The sequence below is a fragment of the Eleginops maclovinus genome, chromosome 1, assembly GCF_036324505.1.
Source record: "Eleginops maclovinus isolate JMC-PN-2008 ecotype Puerto Natales chromosome 1, JC_Emac_rtc_rv5, whole genome shotgun sequence".
Classification (NCBI taxonomy): domain Eukaryota; kingdom Metazoa; phylum Chordata; class Actinopteri; order Perciformes; family Eleginopidae; genus Eleginops; species Eleginops maclovinus.
In genome coordinates this window covers 7,462,687-7,490,209 of record NC_086349.1, presented here as the reverse complement: position 1 = coordinate 7,490,209, position 27,523 = coordinate 7,462,687, and the positions used below count along the sequence as shown (strand labels likewise).

At 40.0% G+C, this 27,523-nt stretch overlaps 4 protein-coding genes across 13 annotated transcripts; 3 read left to right on the top strand and 1 right to left on the bottom strand.

Annotated features, from left to right (window-relative positions):
- The first annotated feature begins 781 nt into the window (after positions 1-781).
- On the top strand, positions 782-3,274 carry rassf11 (Ras association domain family member 11). 2 transcript variants are annotated; one of them, XM_063895353.1, is made up of 3 exons: positions 782-851; positions 1,113-1,225; positions 1,318-3,274. In XM_063895353.1, exons 2-3 carry the CDS (start codon positions 1,123-1,125, stop codon positions 2,637-2,639), a joined length of 1,425 nt encoding a protein of 474 aa, XP_063751423.1. In that variant the 5' UTR covers positions 782-851; positions 1,113-1,122; the 3' UTR covers positions 2,640-3,274. The 2 variants fall into 2 exon arrangements, with proteins under 2 accessions (XP_063751423.1, XP_063751415.1); XM_063895345.1 differs by lacking the exon at positions 782-851 and having other exon boundaries at positions 863-1,225.
- Positions 3,275-3,439: 165 nt separating this feature from the next.
- csde1 (cold shock domain containing E1, RNA-binding) lies at positions 3,440-19,815 on the bottom strand. Of its 9 annotated transcripts, none has more exons than XM_063895308.1 (21): positions 19,740-19,815; positions 16,562-17,262; positions 15,360-15,616; positions 13,184-13,382; positions 12,434-12,600; positions 11,643-11,729; positions 11,143-11,240; positions 10,975-11,056; positions 10,615-10,743; positions 10,077-10,202; positions 9,558-9,773; positions 9,300-9,470; positions 9,049-9,213; positions 7,896-8,003; positions 7,203-7,381; positions 6,993-7,105; positions 6,784-6,903; positions 6,514-6,692; positions 5,949-6,112; positions 5,731-5,863; positions 3,440-4,985 (listed from the first exon to the last, which is right to left on the bottom strand). In XM_063895308.1, the coding sequence occupies exons 3-21, from the start codon at positions 15,483-15,485 to the stop codon at positions 4,938-4,940; spliced, it is 2,610 nt and encodes an 869-aa protein (XP_063751378.1). In that variant the 5' UTR covers positions 15,486-15,616; positions 16,562-17,262; positions 19,740-19,815; the 3' UTR covers positions 3,440-4,937. The 9 variants fall into 9 exon arrangements, with proteins under 9 accessions (XP_063751378.1, XP_063751342.1, XP_063751350.1 ...); XM_063895272.1 differs by lacking the exon at positions 15,360-15,616 and adding an exon at positions 14,011-14,199; XM_063895280.1 differs by lacking the exon at positions 15,360-15,616 and adding an exon at positions 14,011-14,199 and having other exon boundaries at positions 7,896-8,000.
- Positions 19,816-20,876: 1,061 nt separating this feature from the next.
- sike1 (suppressor of IKBKE 1) lies at positions 20,877-23,986 on the top strand. The gene is made up of 5 exons (XM_063892839.1): positions 20,877-21,315; positions 21,889-21,994; positions 22,081-22,223; positions 22,335-22,448; positions 22,973-23,986. Exons 1-5 carry the CDS (start codon positions 21,157-21,159, stop codon positions 23,117-23,119), a joined length of 669 nt encoding a protein of 222 aa, XP_063748909.1. The 5' UTR covers positions 20,877-21,156; the 3' UTR covers positions 23,120-23,986.
- A 312-nt stretch (positions 23,987-24,298) lies between these two features.
- On the top strand, positions 24,299-26,249 carry micos10 (mitochondrial contact site and cristae organizing system subunit 10). Its single transcript, XM_063892849.1, has 4 exons — positions 24,299-24,439; positions 25,325-25,372; positions 25,840-25,946; positions 26,048-26,249. Exons 1-4 carry the CDS (start codon positions 24,376-24,378, stop codon positions 26,054-26,056), a joined length of 228 nt encoding a protein of 75 aa, XP_063748919.1. The 5' UTR covers positions 24,299-24,375; the 3' UTR covers positions 26,057-26,249.
- Positions 26,250-27,523: the final 1,274 nt, after the last annotated feature.

Sequence of the window (27,523 nt, the reverse complement as noted above, 5' to 3'; positions counted from 1 at the left end):
TAGATTATGTTGTATTAAACATTAGGGGTTAAGTGATCTAGAAATAGTGAAGGTAGTGGTGGAGAATGTGCGTGTGTTGGTTTGAATTGCACAGGACGCTGTCTAAATAAATACAAATGTATCAAATGCAAAACTGTTTAACTTAAAATGAAATGGTTATTCACTTGAATTAGCAATAAATTACATAGTTACCGGATTCTATACACTTAGCTACAGCCTCATGGTCTGGCAAGCTTGTGGCAGCTAAAGTTAGCATTCAGCGAACGTTGTTCGGTTATCGCTGTATAGCTGACACACTTGAGTCAGTTTGGCCACAGTTTGACTGAACAAAAGCTGTACGACTATGTATTAAGGACAAAGGGGTTTCGAAAAAAATGGTATCGTAGTTTGTAGTTTTGACAGACGCTGAGCTATCACAAAGACCCTCTCCATGCACATGTTTGTTGCTAGCTAGCTAGCTACAGCTGCTGGTTGTACAGTGTACAGTAAGATGATGGAGTAAAACATAAAACTGACAAAAATGTTCAAAATCACCTTCAAAACGTCTTATGTGGTTCATGCACTGATCGATGAACCCTTACATCTATTCAATTCATACCATCTGAGGGCTTACTTTGACTGAGAGAATATCTACTTTATTTTCTATCCTACAATTTTCTAAACAACCCAAGAAAAGTATTTTTTCAAGCAGAATGGAAACTTTGCATGATGGGTGGGATCATAAACTGTCCTCCAGTGGTAGGTGACTTCAGGAATTTTAATTGTTCTTAATTGCTCCGGAGTTCCTCCTAACCAGAACACTCCCCCAGAGCAGAGAAGTCTAAGCCTCTGTACGACAGACAGGACAGAAGGTAGGTGCTTTACTATTTTTCATGGCAATTATTCAAATCCAGTATTAAAAGATTGTTTCCTGTACATTTATTTTCAGTATGACAGGGTCACTGTAGCCATCCTACAATGTTTTCTTACTGCCCTCAAGCTTGACCAACAGATGATGGTCAGACAGATTACAAGTGAATGTTAATGGGAGTCAAATTGCTGTCTCCGCCACATCCCCTAACAGAGGAACATGTGCCCTTCAAAATATGACTAAACTTTGATGTTTTTTTCAGATTGGGTACAATGGAGGTGAAGGTGTTTGTGGACGGTATTCCCCGCGTGGTTTGTGGCGTAACAGATGAAACGACATGTCAAGAAGTTGTTATAGCATTGGCTCAAGCCCTTGGTATGTATGGTATACATGTGGCTCTACATTTGAATCTTTATGTCCTGACATGTTGACAACACTGATAACAACACTGTCAACTCTCTCTTAAGGTCAACCAGGGCGCTACACATTACAGGAGAAATTTAAAGACTTCGAGCGGAGCATGGCGCCCAATGAATGCCTACTGGAGACTCTTGAGAAATACGGCCAGCAGGCAAGGGACGTCCGACTCACACTGCTTCACAACGGACCTTTGGTCTTGGACGAAATGAACAGGACAAAAGTTGGGAGATATCAGCCCTGCCCACCATTGAGAAGAAAAGATGCAGGCACCAGAATGCGGCGGGGTAGCGGTTCACTGAGTTTGCATCGTCAAAGTTTGCCACTAAGTTTAAGACAAGAGGCTGAGCAGCAGAAAGAGGACGTGAAACGACCAAAAAGAAAGTCTCTGACGCTCATGGAGGAAGCCTGGGAATGGCTGGAGAGTCTTGGTAAAGGCAAGGTCTATAGTACCACATTTGATAAGGACAGCAGTAAGAAGACGGATAAAAGGAATTGTACCTCTTTGGGTGTTTCTCTCACTGTGGACCATGGTAACTCAGGTAGAAACAGTAGAAGCAAAGTCAGAGGTCAGAAAATTGTAAAGTCAGACTTGGATCATCAAACGTCCTGCTGCATGGGGAGTCAGACGAGGGGTAAAGTGAGTAAACGAGCAGAGAAGACTGAAGTGGCAAAATCTGATCAAGTAGCCAGTTCAAAACCTGCAACAAGTGAAGACGATAAAAACAGTCTAAGAGAAACCATAATATATCAACTGAGCTGTTTGCAGGACTTACAGGACCAGATTGCACGCATAGACAAACTGATTTTGGAGCTTGAGGAAAAACAGCGGGGCAAGAAAGATGAGCAGGAAGCCCAGCAGAGAGTGGTTGAAGAGGAGGTAGAGCAGATCAAGTTTTGGGAGAATGAGTTAAAGGCAGAGGAAGGTTTCGAGAAAGACTTGCAATGCCAGTTCCTTGAGATGAGAGCTAATGCTGTTGGGTGCAAGGCCAAACTGGAGGAGTACCATCGCAAAATGCAGGGGCTTGATTTCTTTGCCCCTCAACACGTTGCTGAAGGGGATTCAGAGAGCATTTCAGAAGACGGTGAAAAAGCTTCCACGGATAATTCAGCTGTTTCAACTCAGGACCAACAATCTGATCAAGATGGGGATGTAAATATTAACAGGAAGTTCCTGCCCTGTGAGGACTTGAACCCTCCTCACGCTCTAGTTCCTCCCGGGCAGATAAAGGAGCGACGGCCCACTGGGCCCACTGAGCTGAGGGAGTGGTGGACGCGCTGGTCTCAGGCCCAAAGCCCTCAACCACAGAGTAAAAAGAAGGTGATTCACCGCTCTGAGCTCACCATATATCTGGGCAGTACAAAGGTTTAGAATCATATTGACAGATGTCACATATTAAGATTTCAGAGCAAGAAATATTGGGAATGCTGTACTTTCTAAATCCTCACAATGCAAGATATACATCCTACTGGTACTGTATTGTGTACCACTCTAATCCTAAGCAAGTGGATCTGAAATCATGTGCAACAGGAAGATCTTCCATAACAAAATCCCCCAAAAAGTCTTAAAGCTATTTTTCTGTACAGTACAATAAATACACACTGAAAAAAGGATGTAATAACTTTAAATTTGTAATTCAGAACTTCTTCTGCAAGGAGGATTTCATGACAGTCAGAATCAAACATGAGAACATTCATATTTGGGAATTATGGAATACATTGTACATAATATAATAAATATAGGGCAATCAAGAAAATCTTTCCATCAAGATCCAGCTTTCATGTGAGCATTTTGGGGATTCTGTCCTCAATTTGAAGAACGATAAACTTTGTAAACTAAAATCTATGGTGACAATGAATCCTTTTTCTCTGAGGAAAGGGGTCATTTTATCTGTTGTGAATATGCACATTTTATCATCTGCTGACAAACTAATTGTTTTACTGTGGAGAACCCATCTATGCAAATGCACCTTCAACTTGATGTAATAAACCATGATACTCTGTAAATGCCTGCTCATTGTTATTTCTTGCCCTTAAGTGAACACTAGCATTTTCACATTGGTCAACTTAAAGTGATTCACAGCTACTTAAATTCTTTTTCGTGTTCAACCACATGAAACAAATAAATAAAACGCTGAATATCTATGAAATCAGACAATGTACAACAGCTCCTGATTTTCATAAAACTTTAATTCAATTGTTTCATTCAAGACCATTAACAAAAGAACATGAGAACCTCTGTTTGTGGTTCAACTGAAACCCAGTGATCTCCAAAGTTGAAATTAATTTATACTGTAACTTTGTGGCGCAACAGCTCACCCACCATGTCTCCGGTGCTCAATAACTGGTAACCTGATTCTCAATTCTTTTTTATTTTTTTTCCTTTAACTGAATTTTTTTTTAACACTTGACCCTGCGCCTTTTTTTTTTTAAAGTTTAATTTGTTTTGTTATCTTTTGAAGTTCCAAAGAACTCTCACTAAGCAAAAAAAAGAAAAGAAAAAAAAAGCACACATTACATACAGTATAGTTCAACCCACAGGTTTGGGATGCATATCAGTATTATTTCTACTAGAAAAAAAATAAAATAATAGCCACCCTTAGATTGTTCAGATTTTTTTGGCGGTTGGCTGGGAACAGAGGATACATCTAATTTTTTGTTTTTTCCTTTTTTTTAATTTTGCTTGTAGTTTTTTTTTTTAGGCACCTTATTCTTACTTAATTCAATATTAGCAGATTTTCAATGGAAAAAAAGCAAAAATATGTGCAAGAAAGAAAAAAAAAATAGTATAAAAGAACTGCAGATATAAGATGCCACAAGGAATTCTGCACCTGGGAAAACATTGCTTAAGCGGAGCATGTGAATACCAAAAAGGTATCTAAAGGCTCCAGATTGGTGAAAATAAATCCCATTAGATTAACTACATTGACATTCACATACATCACACACGCACACCATGCTTTCACTTCAGCTCTTCAATAAAGCGTTTTAAAAACTGCTCAAAAAAACCGAGCAGAGAAGAATCCTCAGTTTAAGCTCGCACATGAGAAATATGATCCTCCTTATGGAGGGAACTTTGCTTTGCTTTATGCATCTTGTAGGAAAGCATACAGTAGTGGAAACTTGATAAATGAAACCATATCCAAGTTTCCATGGGTAAAGGAGCAAAAATATGAGAAAAAAACAAAACAAAAAAAGGAGCAGATGCTCGAAAACATCCCAGGCAAACTATTGGACAGATTGCAGGTGCAGAATTCCAGACAAAGCAGGCTCAAAAGAATAGGGACATAGACAGCCACACAGTCATCACTCTGATTTAGAGGGGCAAGACCCTCAGAAACAAATAGCTCCGTTACACACTACAATCACTGCTAGGATACATCACACACGCACACACTCAGAGAGCCCCCTCCCCATGTATGCTGGGACGCTGTAGCAGGTCCATCATACAGGGGGGAGGCGAGGCAGGGAACTGTGGAATGAGAAAAGTTCCCTCACAGGTATCCATGGGGACAAAGATTACACATGCTGATTACTGTATGTGTGCGTATGTTCTGTTTATGAGTGCGTGTGTGCAAGCATGTGTAGGATCAGATTCCCTTATCCCCCCCATCGTCGCCCTCTGGGAAAGCTTCCCGCAAAACACCAAACAGGGTGGGCTCGGTATGGCTCAGTCGATGACACCAGGCTGGCGAGTCTTGCGCTCCACACTGAAGCCCTACGGAGAAGAGGACGCATGGAATTAATGTAGCAGCTTACATGTTATGTTTCTACATCATTCCACATGTACGTCATAAACTGACAAAAGGGAGCTGCAATTCCTCCTCTTGGTATGGGGTTTATAATAAATTGTATCTTCTTATTAAGACTTAATCGGTGCTTTTTGGAAGTAAAAAAGGGGATGCAATTGATCCTTAATTCACATAGATATTTAAAGTAAAATTTCAAAGTCAATCTCAATCCCGTCAAAAATAATGCAAAGTCACTGCCAGACTACAAAATATTTGCAATACAGTGAGTGCAAATATGATTTGAGAGACGTGTGCTTTAGTTAGAAGACAAAAAGCTTGGTGTGATTTTAATCATTTAGTTATTTATGTTTTTTTCCTAACAAAAAACTTCATATACCTTTGGGAAGTTTATGAGTTTAGATTATTTATACTTTTTGAGAATACATTAGAACAAGAATGCAAGACTTCAGGCCTTTTCATTCATTACTCTTAATTACTACGTTTAGAATGTCAATTTCTTTTTTTCCACACTGTCTTATGAACGAACGAAACTACCGCTCTAATCCAGTGATAAGTCCTGATTTATTTATAATGTACTGAAGTATTTTAAACAGAAATAAGTTAAATTGGTATATGGAGAAGGGGTTTTAATAGAGTTACAGATCAGCTCAAAGACTAGCAGCTAAGACCAAAGGATGGACACAATAAGTCAAGAGCAGAGGTTTGTTGTACCTTTGAATTGTCGGGACCTCTGGGCTGTCTTACAATCACCAGACGTGGAGCACTGGCGTCGTCAAGGGTGATGCTCTTCAATCGGTTTACCAGACGATCTGGACGCGGAGTCGCCACAGGCTTGGGCCCTTCGCTGTAACGTCAGGTTGACAGTGAGCATTCAGCCTAAACATTTAGATTACAGCTCAATAAACCAAACTATACATCGGAGTCGTTACCTGACTCTGCGTACGTTGCAGGCACTACATTTTCCTGTGCGTTGATTGAGGACGACAGAGAACTCCACCTCATCCCCGGTCTGGAGCTCTAGGCCATCTTGCACTTCCTTTACATGGAAGAACAGCTTCTTGCTCTCACCAACTTCATATGTGATGAAGCCAAACTGGGAGACAACAAAACATGACGTCAGGATTCAAAAAGTAATTCAAAGTTTAGTGCCTTTGTTTTACATGTATATATTTATTTAGGAGTTTATTTTGGCTCAGTAGAAATGCTGCAATATTTATTTTATAATGAATAGCTGTGTTTAACTATAAGTGTTGATGTACTTTACTTCGTTGGTGAAAGAGAAAAAAGAGCTTCTTCATTTACAACGAGATATAAAATACTTATGAGCAATACTTGTTATATTAAAGTTACTTTAGGTAGCAACATTTTCCTAAATATTGAGTGCACAAACTGTGTTTCTGAGGGCAACGTTTACAAAAAGTGAGGTTTTTTTCTACCATGTGACCCCAGAGATAGGAGCACTATTGAACCTGAAAACAAACAGCTGATCACTACCTGGTCTTTGACACACTCCACCATGGCTCTGCGCTGAGGGACCACGTTACAGGCCATCTTCTGTCCAGTTTGGGTTACTGTGCAATCCTGGAACTTCACGAGCTCTCCTTTCTGCAGACAATCACCCTTGTTCGACATTCCCATGATTCCAAAGGGATAACTCTGGCCTTTATTAGCACCTGGAACAATGGAGGAGGAGGGATGAAATATTGTATTCTTCCCAAAGGAAAACACTTTGAACATTGGGTCCTGTCATAACTTGGCACCCACCTTCCTCTGTGATTTCAATAAGCCCTTGGTATTCTGTCTGGGAGGGGTCCACACTACGTAAGGGACGGATGACCTTCCCCATCATCACTGTCACACCAACATCCTCACTGATGCCATTCACTGAAAGAGGAAACGGTGGGTTTTAAACACTTAATGTACAACACATGATGACTAATGTTTAACGCAAGCTGGTTTTGAACCCCTCTTACCTGCAGCCACTTTCGTAACCTTTTCTGCACTGACTTTGTTTCCTTTTCCTTTTGAGAGAGTGTACTCTACTGTGTCACCCAGCTCCAAGTTCTCCAAGTCTCCACACATTTCACTGGGGAAAAAAAAAAAAATCTAAACTTAAAACGAACAGACGTCACTGACAAACTTAATTCAGCAACTGACTCATATTTTACAACTTTAAGCTCTACCTGTAGTGAAAGAAAATCTCCTGGTCATGGTTTGCAGTCTCAATGAAGCCAAAGTTGTCCTTCAGTGTGGCAACAAATCCCAGCAGTCTCTTGGCGTTTGAGGCATTACGGTTGAGGACCCGGATGGAGACAGCGCTCTGGAGGCCGGTCCGCTTCACTTCATTGATGGAGAACTCCACCTAGAGGACAAAATGAACAGGCCACATACAGGCAGTAGATTGTGATTGGAGAATCTAAATTAGCACTGCAATAACAGTCAAAGAATTTGGGTAATATTCGCAACACACTTCTAGAGAATCAGATATTTTATTTTGCCCACCTCTTCCGCAGTGTCTGAAAGTTAATAACTTAAAATGTACAAGTCCTTTCCATGAGGCGTTTCCATCTTTGGTTACTCCTTGTACGGTAAGACTTGAAACAAATACTGTACAAGTAATATTTATAAAATGAATTGTTGACCAGATCACATTTTTTCTGCGATCTGTTTTGCAATTAAGCTCTCATTATGAACTTCTCTTAATCTGATTAGAGGGATGGGACTTAGGTTTCGGTATAACTGCTATTTTTAGGATTACATTTTGGCACAAATATTCTTCAAAGTAATAGCCTTTCAAACATAACTCCTGATTTTTGCCATATTCCAGCAGTACTATGGAAGCAAGAGTGCTAAGGGCAGTGTCCCTCAGTAGATACCTTGTCTCCGACTTGTGGGTATCCTCCCTCTAGATCCTTGTTATGGTATGGCACAGTGAGCTTCTCTCCACAGTCTTCATATGCAATCACACCTTCCTCAGCTTCCTGCTGAGAGAACAAATATTTCCTTTTAATAATGACCATCACCTATGGTTGATCTAACACCCCCCAGCTGAGCTCGTCTCAGTCTCAAGGCCATGTAGTGTATTAGGAGATGGTGTGCAGAGAAAGCCTACACAAGCATGAGAGAGGAAACCGTGTGCAATGCATTACTCTGCAACAGTGTGGTTGGTAAGCATTAGCTTACCGCAACAGCTCTGAGTTACAGGCTACTATGAATGGCTCCATAATGACCCATCACTATTGCAGTTTCATTGGGAACACTCTGCAATACTCACATTATTTATCCTCCCCATGGTTATTCACAGTACTTGCCTGAACCAATCACAACATGCGATTTAGTGCCATTAGTGCTTCTTAATCTGTTGATGAACTTGCAATTATTATTAAATATGTATCAACTGTTTTAATTCCAAGGGCCAAAACTATACCACAGAGTAACAAACACCTTCCTGGTCTCTAAGACGAGGAGCTGCCAATATTATAAAGGAAGGACCCTGCTCCCAACATGTTATATGTTTTTAAGGGTTAATTGGTGATCAAATACCATGCTGTTAACTCAGTATGTACAGGAGGCAGTCAGTGTGCCAGCAAAGACCAACCTTTTCTACAACTTTAGCCTTGAAAAGGAGAAAACAGACTTCTTTTAGACAAAGGCTAGTCAGTCACACTTGCTATTCTTACACTGCATAATCTGTCACACTGATCATAAATACAGTCTAGAAATCAAATACTTATTCTTATACTAAATGTTAGTGTTAGCATGGACTATTGCTGTGCACATTTCTTTATGATTTATTTGTGAGACTTTATAGATGTGGCTTCATGCAGAGCGACACAGTCCTACCTTGTCTCTTTTCTAACAAGGAGCATGAACAGGAGGTCGTCACAGGACGAGAAAGCAAAGAGGAAAATTAGAACTAAAAAAAGAAGCTGAAGAGGAATTCATGTGGACTACGAGGCTATTGTCTTGAAATGCACTGGGAGCATTTTTAAGTACATTAATATTTGGCATAATCGCACACTGTGGTACCTTTTCCTTGCCCTTGGTGGGGGAGGCATTCTTGGTGCTGGCTGCCACTACTTCCTTCTCCACGACACCCATAAATCGCTGCTCAGACTGGGTATGGAAGGACACGGTGCCCTTGGGCAGCTTCTTGATGCGCACTGCATGGTTCCTCTGAGCGGACAGCATATCCTGGTGACAAACGGGACATCTACGTTAGCTTTTTGTTGAGGATTCATTCAAAATTGCCTGATTAGGTAGTAAGACAGAATACATACTTTTGTGAAAAGCTTATAAACAGGACCTACAGGCACAACAGTGAACTCCACTTCATCTGAGATGTGCAGTTGGCTTTCCTCCAGAACTTCACTGAAGTGGAAGAACATCCTTGCGTCCCGGTCCACGCACTTGATGAAGCCGAAGCCGTCGCGTATAGCTGCAATCACGCCCTGCAAGAGGAATGGGTGACAATTATTGATTATATAACTAGACTGCTGCAGGAAGATCACAACAATCTATTATTGTGTAATCCCCACCATTTCACGGCTCTCCTTGGTGAAGTCGAAGGTGTCAGGGAGGATGTCGATGTTGGTCGCCCTCTCCAGCTTGTCTCGGCGGTCGGTGGAGATGTTGAACTGGATGTGGTCTCCCTCCAGAAGAGTCACCTTGGACTTTGTGTCCTTCTCACCAAACGGGAGCTCCTTGTCAGCGAAACCGATGCGGGAACTGATGCGGCCGGGGAGAGGGTCGTTCTGAGGGACAGGATCAAATAAACCTTTATTGACCCCACAGGAAATTCATGTGTCTTAGCAGAAACAGCAATAAGAGACAAGGAAACACAAGCTAGACCAGTTAAGAGTACACAGACATAAGAAACAATATCATTGGGTTAAAGTTAACATATATGCAGATGGGAACAGGTATCAATACAATATTCAACACCTATGAGGGTACAAGTCCAAAGTAGGTACCCATGGTGCAAGTCATACAAGAAAGAAGTATTAAGGACAGATTTGAGGAAAAAAACAGTCATGGCAGATTTGTTATCTACTTGCCTGGTTTTTGGTGGGAACCTTGGGAATGACCTTGACAACAGTGCCTTCGAACTGCTCGATGCTGATGTCCTCAAAGATGACCGTTCCTTGGGGGAGCAGCCTCACATCTGTGGCTACCTCTTTACCCTAAGGCAGAAAATAAAATGGAAACCCGGTTTTTATATATATATATATATGGTAATTTACCAGGGTTTCTAAAGGTTTCAAGTTAAATTCAAGACCACAAATTCTGTTTCATTTTGGACTAAGTATGAAGTCCTAAAATGATTCGCTCATATTTTAAACAATATAAAAGTACTATACAAGAGCCATGAATACATTAGGGTTAGAGTTACAGTGGAAACATTTGATTTCCATAATGGTTTTTTAAAACAATTGTGAACCGTATTATGCCCGAGTTAGTCAATTCAATTAAAACTTTTAAAAGACTTGCCAAAAACCCACATTAAAGGGTTAGGTGTCAAAGTTATTATAAATCTAAGCCAAGTACAAAAGTTACTCAAGTATTTGAAGGGATGAAAAGCTTGACAAATCCTACATTTCTGTCTTTGATGGTGAACTCTACGTCATCTCCAGCCTGCAGAGCCTCCAGGTCACCCTTGAACTCGCTGTAGTGAAAAAAAATCTCCTTCACCACATCTGCCCTCTCGATGAATCCAAAGGCCTCCTGCAAGAGAACACGTGGTTCAACATCAGGGCAAAAACAGCCGTCCTCTCAAAAAGGGGAGATCCTGTTTTAAGAGTTCAGTTGCTTTGAGTGAGTTTTGAGACAAAGGCCAGTTGGTTACATTCAAAGGAAAAATGTACAATTCCTTTTCGCGTTTTTTGTGAAGTCAGCTATCATAAAGACCATTTCAAAGCTGCTTAATAGAAAACGTAATGATATTATGTCCATTACCTTTGTAGCACACACCACACCCTGGCACCTCATTTGCTTTTTCTTCACCAGTTGAATATTACGAGCACTGACAGCACCGGTGCTGAAATACAACAAAAGTAAACCATGAAGCCCAAGTGGAAGCTATGCATATTAAGGCAAGAACGCAGTTATGGTGTAAAGACTTACTGCTTGTTGGTGTCCATATAAAAGCTGACTTTGTCGCCTGTGTCCAGGTGCATATTACCCTCCACATCGTCAGGCGTGTAGGTAAGGTAGAACACTTCCTGTTGAAAGTCACATCAGGGTTTGAACACACTAACTACCACTATAATATTTTACATTCATAGAGGCATGCTATTTTTTTTATGTAAAGAAAGTGTATCTGCTACCGAATTTTAGCCTTGTTTTTGTTGCTGCCGTTTACATTCAAATACAAAACTTTTGTTTCTCTTGTGCAACATTAAAAGGAACTTGGCTTCCAACTGCATTTTGTTGTACAGTGGATATAAAGGGCCCCTGTGGAGGCCATGAGGATACATCCTTTATCTTAATTTAGAAGCAGATGCAAGGAGGGTAAGTCAAGTACACAGCAAGTAAATGATTGTTAAAAAAAAAGGATCATCAAGAAAGGAGGACATTTTAAAAACATCCTGCATTTCTCTAATCTTTGAAGCCATGCCACTTACCCCATTTCTTTCATAACACACACTGCCAGTGGGAACCTGGCCGGGTGCAGACTTTCCATCCAAGTGCACTGGGATTGAGGAGACAACCTAAGGAAAAGGGAGGAATAAACAGAGGGGGTTATTAGCACTTCCCTTTGCCAATCGTAGGTTAGGTATTCAATGTAATTACATAGCCCAATTAAAATATTTCTGGACATGTGATGGATGAAATGGCTTTAATTTTCAAAATGTCACAGGTAAATGGCTTAAATTCAAATGTATACAGTAACAAGTATATCAAGTGTCACCAGTGTGGTGCATCACCCACAGTTTGCATGAAATATGCAGCATGTTGCTAACATGTCTCAATAACCTAGTAAGTGACTTAAATCAGTTAATGAGAGTTTGGAGTCAAATTGTGCTCTGTGTGTGGACCTAGATGCATAGTAGCAAAGAGCTACATGTAGGATTAGTTTTAGTGCGAGTGACTGCGCCATATTAGTTGCAGTGGGTATTCATAGAAGCGAATACACTCAGCCATTAAATTGATCACTTGACCATATTTGTTCTATAGACATTCGGCACCTCTAGCAAACATGCATGTAAGCACACCAGGCCAGGTTTAAATTTAAAAAAAAGTGTAAATCTGGATGGGAAATGTTCAAATGGATTAGAAAAGTAGGAGGGGGGGGGGGGTCAAATTTAACAATGTATGTACATTAACATCTTCTGCCCAAAAAAACACAATGGGCCATATAAATATTATTTGACAGACAAACGACAGAACCAAAAATAAAATGGTGTTCCTTAACTGGATGAATATAACCATGCAGCACAGTAAAGGGATAGGCGTGCAGGTCTGGCCCCACCTGGCCCGAGATGCGCTCCTCTGGCAGCACCTCTGGCTTTATCTTTAGCAGCTTCACTGCTATGGGCTTGCCAGTGCGCCTGTCAGAGGATACCTCAAACTCTACATCATCTGAGGAGAGGGAAGCAGGAGAACAGCAGACGCTTAGACACTTGAAATGACACAGACTACTTTAAGAGAGGTAATCAAGATTACTGGATGTCTGCTATTGCATAATAAGGTAAACAAAACAGTGATTGAGAGAATAGTCCTATGATTAAAGTATATTGACAAATTTCCAGTATTATGATGTCTGTGGCCCAGTAACCGCAAAAATGCAAACTGTACATTCTCACTGTTGCACCTTCACATTAAAAATATTCATTTGGTTAAAAAACTAATTTACTCTTATTTTGAAGTAGTCACAGGAAGTGCAACATGTCCTTCACAGAGCTTGACACTACTGTTAGTTAAATATGCACCTACAAAAACAATGCAAGCGTAAGGACCGACCACAGGGGTCAGTAAGGTAAACATCAGATTTCTATGCAGCATAAATAAAAGTGGTTAACAGTTGCTCACAGAGTTAATAGCGCTTACCACCAGTTAATAGGGTATCGAAAATGTCACAACTAAGCTAGCAGCTAATTGTCCAACACATTTCATTTCTAAAGTTAAGTATGTATGATTGGTATATTAATCCAAAGCCCCTCACCTCCTATTTTGAGCTCCTGCAGGTTGCCATTGTACTGGGAACAGTGGAAGAACAAACGAGCCTGGCGTTCGGAGCACTGGATGAACCCATAAGAGGTCAGGAGTTTCTCCACCACGCCAGTCTCTCTAATGCCTGGCCCTGTCCCATTAGCATACGCAGTATGTCCATTGTTATGGAGCATGCCTGGGTCAAAACTCATCTGGGGAAGAGGAGAAGCAAGTGTTAAAATGAATTCAAAAGAGGAGCTTAACAGAAAAACACTTGAGTATGTTGCAGTTTAATGCAGTCGTTGATGCCAACCTCAAATACCAAACGACAAATGCAGTTCAAAACATGCAGATACCACAAATTCAGGAGAAAGTGGGAAGGGTGGAAAAAGCAACATTAAAACTAAATTTGAGTCTTCTGGGAGCTTTCTGGCCAACGACAGAGATGTTACAATGCCTATCTAGAAATAAGTCTTCCCATTTAACATAAATAATAATCCACATCACACACCGACCACACTGTACGGGTCTCTCTGGTTCCTTACAAGTGTTATGCACTTCAAGTTAAAAAATTCCCAGAATTTAACAATTAAATGAGTCCCAAACCATGTAAGCGCTGACAAAACGTTCATGCAAATCTGGTTAGACAAAAACGAAAGGACTGATCTCCCTCTACTTACCAACCAGTGTATCAATAAAAACTCAATCAAAATCTGCCACTGCATCCTGGTTAAGCTCACGCACCTACAAACCATGCAGTTATCAAAACATCACCACAAAAACAGCAGACTACAGGGATGTTAAAAGTCAACATGGGCAGCACCAGAGCATGCCCCTTACTGATCTCTGATACAGGGGGGTCCGCTTGTGTTTTTTACTTCCTGGATGGGGATGGCATGAGAGGGAGGAGCAGCGGGGGATAGTCATGGGAGCGGTAGAGGTAGATGGGGCAGAGCCAGTGTTGCGAGCCACTGGAGGTTCAGAGGAGCCTCTTTCCATTTCTGACACTGGGGGTAGGACTTGCATATGCTGTTGGGAGGAGGCAACAGCTTTGAAAAAGGGAGCATAGTCATAGCCTTTGTAGCATTTTCTTACAAATTAACCTTTCCCAGACATCACAAATTGTTTGGTTATCACTCAAGAACAGTTATCCAGCCAAATGTTATAAAATACAGTATTTTTCTAAACTGATGTTATTGCAAACAAGCACCAGTGTTTGAGCATTGACTCATGTAAAGGGGCCCATCATACCATACAAACACGTTGCACTATATTACATGTTCTTTTTTATAAAAGGCTTTTCCAATGCAATTCAGCTCATCACGATCTCCAATCCTAACGACAACAAAATAAAGCCCAAAGAACCACAAGGCAACTTCATAACACAGAACTGCGACCATGACAACATCTATTGACAGCATTGATCAGTGGTTAAAAACACACTGGTGCATCCACACGGGATGGCTCTACAGAGAAGGCTGGAAAACTTAACAAACCTCTGCGCAGAAAGGGAAAGTGAAGTGGTTTGAGTCCCTAACGCTACTCAAGGCAGAGTGTGTTAAAACCACTGAAGATGGAGAGTTGGAATGCAAATGACAGGCCAAAGGAGCGATGCATCTACAGTGGACAGAGAGACGGTGATGTGTTATGAGGAGGGGTGGGGTCCCAGAGCAGCCTCTTCTTAGGCCCTGTACTGCACTTCAACAAAGACCCAACAGAACATAACCTATTCGGAGGCCTTTTACCCTTATATGGTCTGAAGAGTACAAAGGCTGCATGATTTGGTTGAAAACAATTTGGTCTCGGAGATAGTAAAGACTTAAGTTTGAAGATGACGGGCAAGTACTTCAAATACTTCCCATTGAATTCATTTAACTATATACCAGGACCGGCGGATATGCAGTTAGTCAGAACTCCCCACGATTTTAATGAACTGACGAACTGAAATTGAACTCAAGAAACGCCTCTTAAGGAGTTAAAAAAAAAAAAAAAAAGGCACCACATTTTCAAAATCAGCTGAACACCCCTCGCCCTGCAACAATAAAACTAAGTAGAGGCTAGTCTCGGGAGCCCGGAAAGGATGAAGAAGGTTAGGCCATTCACAGCAGAGAGATGCAGGGCAAGGTGGGTGGATGGGTGTTCGATGGGGGTGGGGCACGTAGAAAAAGAGGTGGGAAGGTGGAACTTACGGATCGGCCATATGGCGACAGGCTGAGTCCGACAGGGGAGGTGCTGCTCAGGTCAGCGCTAACAAATGCGGTGGGTGGCGACGCAGGCAAGGTAAACTCAACAAAGCCTTTCCAGGGGCTGCCCATATTTTCCCATAAACTCGGACCGAACTTGCTCGAGCACTTGCTGAACTTGGATTACTTGTTTGAGTTTTTTTTTTTGCTTGACTGTTAAAGTTCTATTTTATGAGACCACCCAATGATACACCGCTGGATGTCTGCAGGGGTGAAGAGAGGAACAAACATAACGGGTAAGGCAGATAACTCAGCCAGTGTGCCATGTGTCACAAAACAAAAAGGATAAATAGCTGTTGGCTTCCCGGCGGGAGGAAGTTGAAAAGACAAAAATCTTAGAGGATATGGCTTTAAAACCACAGAATAGGGAAAGGGTGGGCTGGGTGTGGGATAGGAAATTAAGTCATTCTCAAACTAAATGGAATAACCAGCTTAACTGTTTGGAGGAGGTGTAGCTTCAGTTCAGCTGGCTTGTGTTTAGAGAAGAGTTATCTTTAGCAAGTGACAATGCAGAGGTCACTCGCATGATCAGCGTTCTAATCTATCACTTATCAGACTCATTCCACATAAGGAATGTGCAAAGAGGAATGAATATACAAGGTTGATTTCAAAACAAGCAGTAGCTTTCTTTTCCATATCTGCGAGATCAGCTGTTGTTGCCATTTAAAAATTAAGAGTTGTCAAATTTCGATTAATGACACAAATGCAGATTGTTTCAATAAAGCCTTTTTGAAAACATTAACACACATGTCTGTTTGCTTAAACAACATCCAATTTCAACAAAGAGGACAAATGCACTCATGTTGAGTGACAAAAATAAATTAAAACCCCCGGATTGCTGCAGGAAATCAGCGAAGCTGGCCAAACTGAATCACACTGATACAGATGTACTGACAGATTGAGTGTCATGTACAACAAATGTGTACAAATAGGGAATTTAACAACCTTATCTTCTGAATCATACCCAACTTACATCAGATATTTTTTATCAGGATCGTTTAACCTGATAGGGAAATATTTTCAGCATATTGTGGAGGGGGATCATTCAAAACATGACAAATGAAATCAAAAGTGAATTGATCTACACGTACAATTCTCGTTAACATGACAGGCCTCATGTTATGAAGGGACTACTAACTGACACCCACCTTTACTTGTTGTGTTGAATCTTGTAATTTTCAGGATCTCAGTGATTTTGCCGTCCCTGCAGATCTCTTCACTCACACAGTTGAACACACACACGAGCACACACACACTTGTTACAGGTTTCTGGCACAAGTTCTAGATGGTTGCATAAAGCAAAACAAAAAACAGAGGGGGAGAAATCTAGCACAAAAAAGGCGGACGCAGGTGCATAAACACTGCTGTAAAAAAAGAAAGTATACAATGAAAATAGTAGAGTAGAGAAAAGGAAAAGATGGGGGTAACTATGGGGGGGGAAATAAAACTAGCAGGTAGCAGCCCACTCCACACCCCGGTGGTGAGTCGGTGGTGTGGTGAGGATGAGGAGGGCTAGGAGCAGCGTTGGGACGTGTGCTTTGTCAAAGCTGTTGAGTAGGCACAAACTTCTGGTTTCAGATCAGTTAGTCTTCTCAGAATATGCTTGGGCATAGGATTGCTTCTCTGTTTCGTTTCAATTGGGCTGATGGGCGTCTTCTTTGGTCGTTTCAGGATTTGGTTACTTCTTGCGTTTTAAACCCTTGAAGTGATCGGTTGGTTGGTTTTCTATGCGTCTTCAGTGTTGCAACTTTGCTTTAGTTTCGGGAGTTTTATCTTCAGTTTCTTTGTTATGATCTGAACTTGAAGCAGTTGCGGATGGTACAAAAATTCAGTTCCGTTTCACTTCATACTGTTGGGGGAAAGAAAATGTGGTTAGCCGAGCAGATAAATGTATGCATTAACATAACAAAACATCAAGAAACAGGACAAAATGCCTAAGGTCTCCAATATCACAAATACATTTAAATGTACTGTCGCGGTTTGTTTTCCAATTGCTATATTCTTTGCCACAGACTTTAGAAGTATTTAACAAAGGTTATCCTCAGATGCCTGGATATGCCAGGAAGGTAGTAGCTTTGGGTCAACAAGCCGTAGCGCATACCTCAGTTCATGCCAGGATATTTATGGCACCATCTCTGACCAGGGCCCTCTTATTTTGTACTTCAATTCTCAACTGTTGCACTTGTTGTATGCATTCAGTGTGTCTCTGGGGACCCACAAGCTACCAAGATGAATTACATTTATGTGTGTACCACGTGAATACATTTTTCTATATTCTAAATGTGAAAATCAGAGACTGATCTCCATCAGTAGGTTAGAGCGTGTGTTGTTGACCTAAATACGCAGCAGCTTTGAAAACAAGCTGGGTGAGCCAACCCAGGACACATGATATCTATTCTGCTGCGAGTGTCGCAATGATTCATCCCACGCACTTCCCGAAACATTCAAATTATGTTATTAAAAAAAGAATGTCAAATCAGATCCCAAGCAATAGAGAGATTGTTGCCTTTGAAACAGCCTCCTTGATCTTCATATTCATATCTAAAATCTGGATTAACCAACAATGTCACTTATGTGTTTTGTTTACATGTGCAATAAATCTTCTACCCATGGGGACTAAAGCTGTACATCCTAGTCCTATAACAAACAAAGGCAGTTATCACAAATAGGATGTGTTCACTGGGGTTACGGTTTTGAGTAATGAAAAGGGGCGATTCTTCAGTGAAGACAACCTTGGACAAGACTGCTTTTCTGCTATCCTTCCAAGCTTTTAATGACGCGAAAAGAAAAACATTCCACCCACTAAACCACCAGCACCGACTGACCGTATCAGTACCTTACTGAGTATAATAGTACAGTTTATTCTGTAATCATTAAACACAAAGGCAAAGACTTCATAGTACGCCCTATTTAAAAAGGCAGACGGCGCTTCCCTGGTCTGGGCCCGAACAACAGCCGCCCTGACAGTACCAACCATGTGACTTCCTAGCAATCCGCTATCCTCAGCAGGAACCGCTAATAGGGCCTGATCCAACACGTTGCGGCATGCAACGATATCGAAAACGTCACAACTAAGCTAGCAGCTAATGTCCAACACATCCCAAACTCTAAAATACCTACAAAAACATCGACGATTTGTTTTGAACCGTACATATACTGCGTGTGGCTATAACTAACGCACACAACAGTTAAGTATGAATCAGCTTAATGACCTTGTGTGGAAAAACCACCACACAGACTAGCTTGATGCTAACGCTAAAGTCGTAAACAGTCAGTACCCCCGGGCATTTCCGACTTTCGTAAATGTTAAATTAAATTTACTGCGACATTGTCATTAGACCACGCGTTAGCTTAAATAATTAGCAAATGAGGCATTTAAGTTTTCTGCCTCATATCACAAGTAACGTGGCTTCTAGTCTGGTCAAAAAGTTAACGGAAAGTACGCACACAATCAGGTTACCCTTTACACACCAAGAAAATCAAACCTTCCAAACGGGGAAAAAAGGCGTTTTGATATTATTGGTTCATATTTAAGTATATTAACGGTGTAGGGGTGTACGTGAGGGTTTTAACAAACAAGTGGGTATTGTGTATAATTCGGCAGAAGGTCTCTAAAATAGTTATGGATATACATTTTAATAAAAATCATATTTTGTGGAACTGGATAGTACTGCCTTCCGACAGCGTTAACACATTCTGATATTAATTTGGTTTAACTGACAGAAGGAGAGGAATGGTCGCTATGAGAGAGACTGGCGACGGAAAGACCGGAGCTTTATTTAGGATATGATAGGAGCCACGAACTGTAAATACCTTTTAACTCATGGTACAATACAATGTCACTAGCAGAGTTTATCCTGCACATACACAAATAACAGAAAGACAACGTTATCGGAGCTAACGGCACGAGGACGGGACAACAAAGAAGCTATGTCAAGCGATACGAGTCTCGTCCTCAATTACAGTCACCGCGTCTGTCACTAACAGCCATTTGTTTCACACGTGCAATCTCATTCGTAACGTTATTCGTCATAGAAATAAAAAGTGACTTTTGTTTATCGTTAACAATGTTGCTAAGCTGTTCACTATGCTAAAAAGCTAATAGCGGCTACAGTAAGCTAGCATGCTGCTGGTCCTTGTGTGGTGATTTATGTTGAGGAAAAATACGGCTGCCCCAACCCAGGCCCGAGGTCTGCGTCTTAACAACTGCTTCATACCCCGTTCCATTTTAAAGGCCCGCTGGAGGAGAGAGCTAAGCGTCGTACTGACATAGTTCAAACAGATGTTCGAAATTGTATAATAAGCTTTACATTTAATAAAACTTACCCCAACAGCTTTCAGCACTGTCACCAGCGCCGCTAGAAGCAGCACGGCACATTACGTAGTGATTAGGGAGGCAGCTAACGCGATATTTCACAACGTTGGGGTATCCAGAGAGCCTGAAAAAGAAAAGAGTGGCTACTGCCACTGTGCGAGGGATGACTAACCGTTAATCCTGTCTCGCAATGATCCACCGGGGACAGGGAATATGTCTATGATCATGATGGAAACATTTTCTATGACTTACTATCTTGACTAGAAAGCAGACATTTACGTGCTGAGTTGTTCGAAATACACTTATTCACCATATCCATGCAACGGAACCTAACACATGTTTTGGTCATTTAATTCCCAGACAGTAACTGTTCTTCTCCTGTAATAGAGTTTCTGAGGCCACACGTTGCATCTTGGGAGTGTTCAAGAACAAAATCGATTGTAGCAGAAATGTTATTTGAGGACGTGCACTTATTGCTTCACTCTTTTGATAGTATTGAATTAACCTGTGGAGAATTGAAATTATGATAATACCTAAACTAATTAATATGCCCATTATATGTTTGCCGATTGATTAACCGTGTTCACGAATTAGTTATGAAATGCGTTGTCATCTCAATAAATAATACAATAAAAACATTGTTACAGTTCTTTTGATTTAAGGTTTGACTGTTTTACATGATACATTTTATTTTATTTTATACCTTTTAAAAACACACAATTTAATAATCTGTGTCGTAATGTGTAGGCTGTGTATACATTTTCTTTTGTATTCGATTTGTTTTTATCAATAGCATACTCAATATGCTAATATGTCTTTTGTATAATTGCTTTGGTTTTTCTGTGGGATTGGGCTTTTTCTTGAAATTATATTTAGATCTCAATGGGAATTCCTGAATAAATAAAGTATACTTTATTTTATTGTTACCAATTTCGTATTTATGAGAGGGAAGATAGCAAAAGCATACACAAGGTCATGGATAAAAAGTGAGTTACAATTCATAATGACATAATATACTAACATATATAGATTAGTAGCTATATAGCTCTGAGTTGGAACTGTTTCAAACCTCAATTTAAACTCTCCAGTAGATGGCAGTAAACACCTTGAAGATGATTTCGTTTTATGTACAGAGAAGAAGACGAGTCGGAAGTGACGTTTCAGTTAAGTCTGACACGGAAACGGCGCACTTGACCAACAACACAGAAAGACAACTTTTTATTTGTATCTATTGTAATTAATCTGTGTTGCGACAAATATTAACGAAAGCCCACAATAGCTTCTAAACGCTACAGTAAAGGCATTGCAGCTGCTGCAGCTGGATAAGGCTAGATAGCAACCAAAGCTAACACTGCGAGGTATTTCAATCCCTCTTGCAGTGTGGAGTAGCTTGTTTACGTTACACTCAGGAGCTGTCAGTTTCCAGAAATGGCCTGCACTTTGGAGAAAGTGTTGGGGGATGCCAGGATACTTCTGGAGAGGCTGAAAGAGCACGACACGGCCGCCGAGGGACTGATAGAGCAGTCCGGGGCCTTAAACCAGAGAGTGCAGGGCATGAAAGAGGTGGGAAATGCCCTTCCGGACAAGGTAAGGACGATTATCTCCCCATTCAGAGTTCATTCAAGTGCTGCACTGCTCAGAGGCACTCACACAGGAGTGATGCAACAGGAACTCCTGATCTCCAACTTTATGACTCACCCATTCATTCTAGAAAACATTAATACAAAATACAGCCCACAATTTCACAAATCCTTCTTTGATGATGTGAAACGATCATAAAACTTCTCTGGATGAAACGAAATGTTCATTATTGGACCATTTTCTTTGCCCAGTTAAAAAACAAAGCTATACATTTTCTAATAAGTATTATCTTACATGTTTTGTATGTGTGTGTCTGCTTCCTATGGAGCAGATCAGTATTTCAGTATTACCAGTTCACCTTATCATACTGATATCGTAATAAGTAAATCCTGCTTTTGTGAGAATGAAATCATTTTGTAAGTTATGACAGTCTTTTAATGACTGTAATAATTGCTTTAACCACTTTGTAATAAGTTGTCTTGAGTTTGTAATTTGTTTTTGAGTTTATATTGTACAATATCTCACCACAAATTATGGCAAAGCAACCCATCTTTCTGTTCTTCATAATTTCTCTCTTAGCACTCGGAAGACACTTCAGAGATTCACGAGCTGACCAAATACAAGCCTCATGTCCTTTTGACTCAAGAGAACACTCAAATTAAGGACCTGCAGCAGGAGAACAAAGGTAAAAGATGAACCAAAAAACATCCTGTTCATTGTTGGGCTGTCGTTTGATATTTTTGCTAAAAATCTTCTCGTCCTTCCCTGCAGAACTATGGTTATCTCTTGAAGAACACCAGTATGCACTAGAGTTGATCATGGGTCGATACCGCAAGCAGATGCTCCAGCTGATGATGGCAAAGAAGGAGCTTGACACCAAACCTGTGCTCAACCTCCACGAGAACCACGCAAAGGTACTCATGCTGTTTTCAAATTCACTGTTTAGGTTAGGAATCAAAATAGATGGACTAAATCTAAAGTTGTACTAAACTGGTAAAACAACTTGTTTTTTGTCTGTTCTCCAGGAAGTGCAGAACCAGGTGGAGCGTATATGCGAGATGGGTCAAGTGATGAGAAAAGCAGTGCAGGTGGACGATCAGCACTACTGCTCTGTTCGAGAGAGGCTCGCTCAACTAGAGGTAAGTGTTTCTGTAGAATCAGGAACAACTTAACATTATACTTTTGAGTCAATCAATATTTTTTATGGGGATACTGATACACTCTCTGTGTTGCTTAGCATGGCAAGGATGTTGCTTTACTTCCCTGGTTGGGTTGCCAAGAGCTCTGGAGAGTGGTTTTACAATTTTGCCACTTAAGGCTTGAACTCTTATTGTTTAAATACCCATTTCATTTTTTGCATTGTAGTGCTGCTGAGGCGGTGGTTAGTATATTTCTGCTGCATTCCTGCATCCTTTCATATTCTGGGCAACATTGATTGTCCAAACTCATCTTAACATAGCTCTGCTTCTCCATATACTGTTAACCTTAAATGTTCCCATTTTGTAGCAGCATTTTGTAGCAGGTTCTAGCTAGCTAACTTAAATTGTTTATATAAAAGCTATAAACTAATGAGATTACTTGATTTGTCTGTTTGTTTTATTCTCAATAACTCAATCTGGACATTTTGCCATAAATCTATATCTCCTTATTCTGTCTTGTTCAGATTGAAAACAAGGAGCTTCGAGACCTCATGACTTTTAGCAAGATCTCTGGGAAGACAGTGAAAGAAGATAACAGCCAGCCACCAGCAGCAGCAGCAGCAGCGGTAGCAGCTGAAGAAAAGTCCCATCAGCCAGAGTCCGAATACTGATCAGAGCAGCTTCAGTGTAAACTGTAGGTGGGGCAAGTGCTTCAGGACAAGGAAAAAAGGGTGGATGATCTATTGACTGTGTTCACTACATTATTTTTTTACTAAGGATGGAATGCAGCATATTTTTTGTAGCTGAAGCCACTTAAACACAACATCCTAGTTTTCACATGCACTGACGTGGAGGTATATCTGGACAATAGCTCTTGGTGTCATATGTACAGTATGTGTATTATCACTTACAAGTATTCAATTGTGACTAGCTTAAGATTCACATTCAGGGGAGTAAAGTCAGTAAAAGCAAAGGGGATTTATTTTGTTTTTGGCCAAAGATATATTTACTCCTCAAGACACAGTTTCTACCTCTTTGGTGCCCCTTTGCTGTTGTCGCATAATCATGATGTGTTAAGTACTCATAACCAGCCCTCATATGAGTCCACTTGAAGTCCATAAAGAAGCCAACTTGTAGTCTTCACTATTTTAAAAGGCTGTGCAAAAAGTGTGCTCTGCCAACCAGATGAGTTTTTCACGCGGTTTGCCTGCTGAGAAGTGGATCAGTTGTATGTGATTGTTTATCATTTAATGAACTTAATATGTCTGTTTGTAGAATTCATATATAAAGTGACCCTGCTGATGGCACATCTTTATTTATGGTAACAATTTCAAAAATTGCCAAGTTTTTGTGTAATGGATATCAGATATTTGCGCACTTTTTGTGTCAGTAATTGTGTATTGTCATCTCAGGAAATCAGTGTTAATAACGTAAACATGCTGTATTGACTTCATGACGGTGTGTACTGATATGTGTCAAATGATATTTCATTCAGAAACCTTACAATGCATTTGCAATAAAATATATTGTTTTTGTGATTTTTTTGTGTATTTCCATAACAAAGAAATGACTGAAATTGGTGAATGTGGTTGATGTATCTTTCTATTCTTCACCGCAAGGTGGCGACATCCACCCGCTTTACTTGTAAACTCATCGCGGAGTTTGCGAGATAGCGTAATGGTGCATTCGCGTACAGACATAAACGAACCTTTGCCTTTTAAAGGGTGTTTTTTCCCCTCATATATCGTATCAACAACATCAAATCGATGAACACCATATTCCATTTTGACTGTTAAGGCCTAAACATTCATGCATTTTATCACGTTTTCCATCCTTTCAAATGGTAGAAATCCTACATTTCCGATAGCACGTGAATGTATCACCAGAGCTGCATTTGACACTTAAAAGAAGCTAGCTACTGTGCAGCATGTCTGAGAAGGAGCTGGGGAAAAAGTGGGACCGATGCCTGGCAGACGGTGCCATTAAACTTGGTAAATATTTCTAAGTATTCCTCTTTCAACAACACTGTAAAGTCCTGAATTAAAGATAACATAAGCAACAGTTATTACTGTCGTCTTCTGCTGTCATTGACTGGGCGATAGGCTAACTAGCTAGTAGAGGGCTTGTAAAGGACAACCGAGTGACCATATCGATTTATTTATTTTATAGATACAATTTGAGTTCATTCTTTAATTTCATTAGAGTTTACCATAGAGTAAGTCGTAATTTATCTGGTTTCACTTAGATGTTATATTTGAAAATAAGTAGGAGCCCCATTCAGAAAGTGATAACTATATGTTTTTTTGTGCATTTCATTACTCAATGTTAAACTAACGTTAAAATGACTTTTTACGAGGCAACCGTTCCCACTCCTGAATTTGGCATACATATAAAACATGTAGGATAATACCAATGAAACTTTCCAATGTTTTAGTTAATAACTCCCTTTAGAAATTGCGTCAGGGAGCAGAATGACATTTAGCCGATATATGAACGGAGTGCGGTGTGACGTATTTGACTTGGCATTATGCTACAGTGAGGTCTCTAGTTTCATGGAAACTGCATAGTCTTTAATGCAAGCAACGTCACCGTAATATTGACCAGTTTCAGAGAAAAATGTGGGGGAAATACTCGACGTCACTTCCCGCGATCCTGCTGTACGAATGAGATTTTAATTTTAACTGCATAGGCTATTTATCAAAAAGTAATGCGTAATCAAGCAACAAAACTTGTGTCAGGGCTACATGACAAATATAAAATACATAATGTAAATTTACACAAGTCAGAGTCATTATAGATGAATGCGTTTTAATTGAAAAGTCAACATAACATTGCCTTTCATGTCATAACTGTTTTTTTCCCCCTTCCTTTTTCAGGCACTGGTCTGGGGTTAGGAATTGTCTTTTCTGTACTCTTCTTTAAACGTAAGTGTTTTAAAAGAATTGTTGCTGTACCTTGAACCTTTAATTTACCCCAAAGGTCTGACGGGAATACCAGATCTATTGATGCTCTGAATGTATGTACCATGGATGTATAAAAAGAACAGTACAAGCAATGTTGCGCTATCTCTAGCAAACAACCTTCTAATGTCTTGAACACATTATTTGATGTTAATTGATATTTGAGAGGATTAAATATTTCTATGTGAGAAGTAGATCAACATCAATACTCAGAAGCACAAAAAGGAGCATTTAAATAAAAGTTAAATACAGTTGCAGTAAAATGATTTCAAGCAAATGTGCATGTTTGTTGCTCAGTTTGTATCTTAATGGTTTATTGAACTTATTGTAAGTCACTTTGGATAAAAGCGTCAGCTAAATGAAAAAGGTAATAATCTATGATGTGTTTTTTTTATAATGAAAAAGGTATAAAGTATCTGTTTCTTTTGTAGGGCACACCTGGCCCATTTCATTCGGCTCAGGAACGGGACTTGGCATGGCATACGCCAACTGTCAGAATGACCTGAGGTCCTTTTATATGCAGCACAGCAGCGAAAAGGTTTGTTTGGTCCAAAACCTATTTCCTTATACTGTCATAACACTGTGTCATTGTTCATGACAATCAAGGCTTATATGGCTGTTTTCTGTTTTCTTTAACAGGAGCAGTAGCTGTATGTCATTGAGGGATTTTTATTTTTATGGACCGTATTGTTTTGTTTGTGGGAGAGTCACCATTTGCACTGTTCTACACTAAGATCCTGGTCTTTCTGTTGAACGATCCGTCCCAGTATGTATGATGTGTATGTGCCTAATCAGGACAGTCTGTGTATGTTTAATAAAATAATAATTACCACAAAAAAGATGCCCTGCTGATTCAGTTTTTTCTCTGATGGTTGATTTTGGTGAAAACCCATTTTAAGAGTCCTAAGTAAAAAAACAAAAACATAGTAACCTAATGTACTATAAGGACATTATTGCAGCTTTGAAAATATGTGTTTTCCATTCATTTCTGAATGCTAGTGGGAGTGATTTTCTGAGACAGTTTCGTGGAGGAAGGTGGGGATAGCGATGCAAACGCTGTCCCAGAAGGAGGTGGGTGAGTTGGGGTCAGAAGGTTGGCAGCAGTCGATCTGATGTGGCAGATGACAGGGGCGTAGCGACTGAGGGAATTAGTCCGTTCTGAGGAGGCACGGAAATTGGAAAGCTTTGCATCTTATGTTTTAGTATTTGACACAGCTATTGAAAGGATGATGCATACATGGTTTTACCCAATCAATTGCTTTTCTATTCAAGTGCTCCTGCTGGGAAGTGAATAATTATCATCTGGATTGAGAGTAATATTGGAATAAGGTGAAGTCTCTGTTGTTTTCTGAGTTGTTATAACAAGGAAGTGTGAATTTTTTAACCAATGGTAATTGTGAGTCACTGAAAAATATTTCATGACTGGTTGATAAACGGGCACCTGGCCACAGTGAACGGAAATAGATGAAACAATGGAAAAACAAAAACAAAGCTTGACATTATCTTGCAAATGAAGTGCAATTATATTATGCAAAATAATTATTGCATAAATATTCGACATTGGTATGGACGGTAGTGCTAAAAAGCCTAATTGTATACAGTGTGATTCAATCTTGTGAATTATTAAAATGAGACACTAGATGCAAAAACATCTAATTTATAGGACATTTTATTCCTAAAAACATGGCAAACTGTTTTTTTTTTTATGAGACAGTTGACAGTATTTTCAAGAAAAAAAAATACATCCAAAAACCTTAGAATCTTATGTGAACAAAAGGAATCAACAATGTTGAACCTGGCTTTATCCTATTATACTATTTGCTGGCCTGGTAATGTATGCAAATTAGCACATATTTAATAAGATAAAGCCTAATTTGCATATTTAACCATACCATTTCAAGAAACTTCTGATACTCAAAATATTTGTCTTGATGTTAGCTTTCAATGCAGCATTTCTGAGGAATTCTACCTTTGTAGAATAAAGCAGTCACATGTAAAGCCTGACAAAGATGTAATGTTAGTTGTACCTTTTGTAGATAAAAACACCTTTACGAAACATGAATAAAAGACCACCTACACCAATTCCTATGCTCAAGAATGATCATTTCTTGGCTG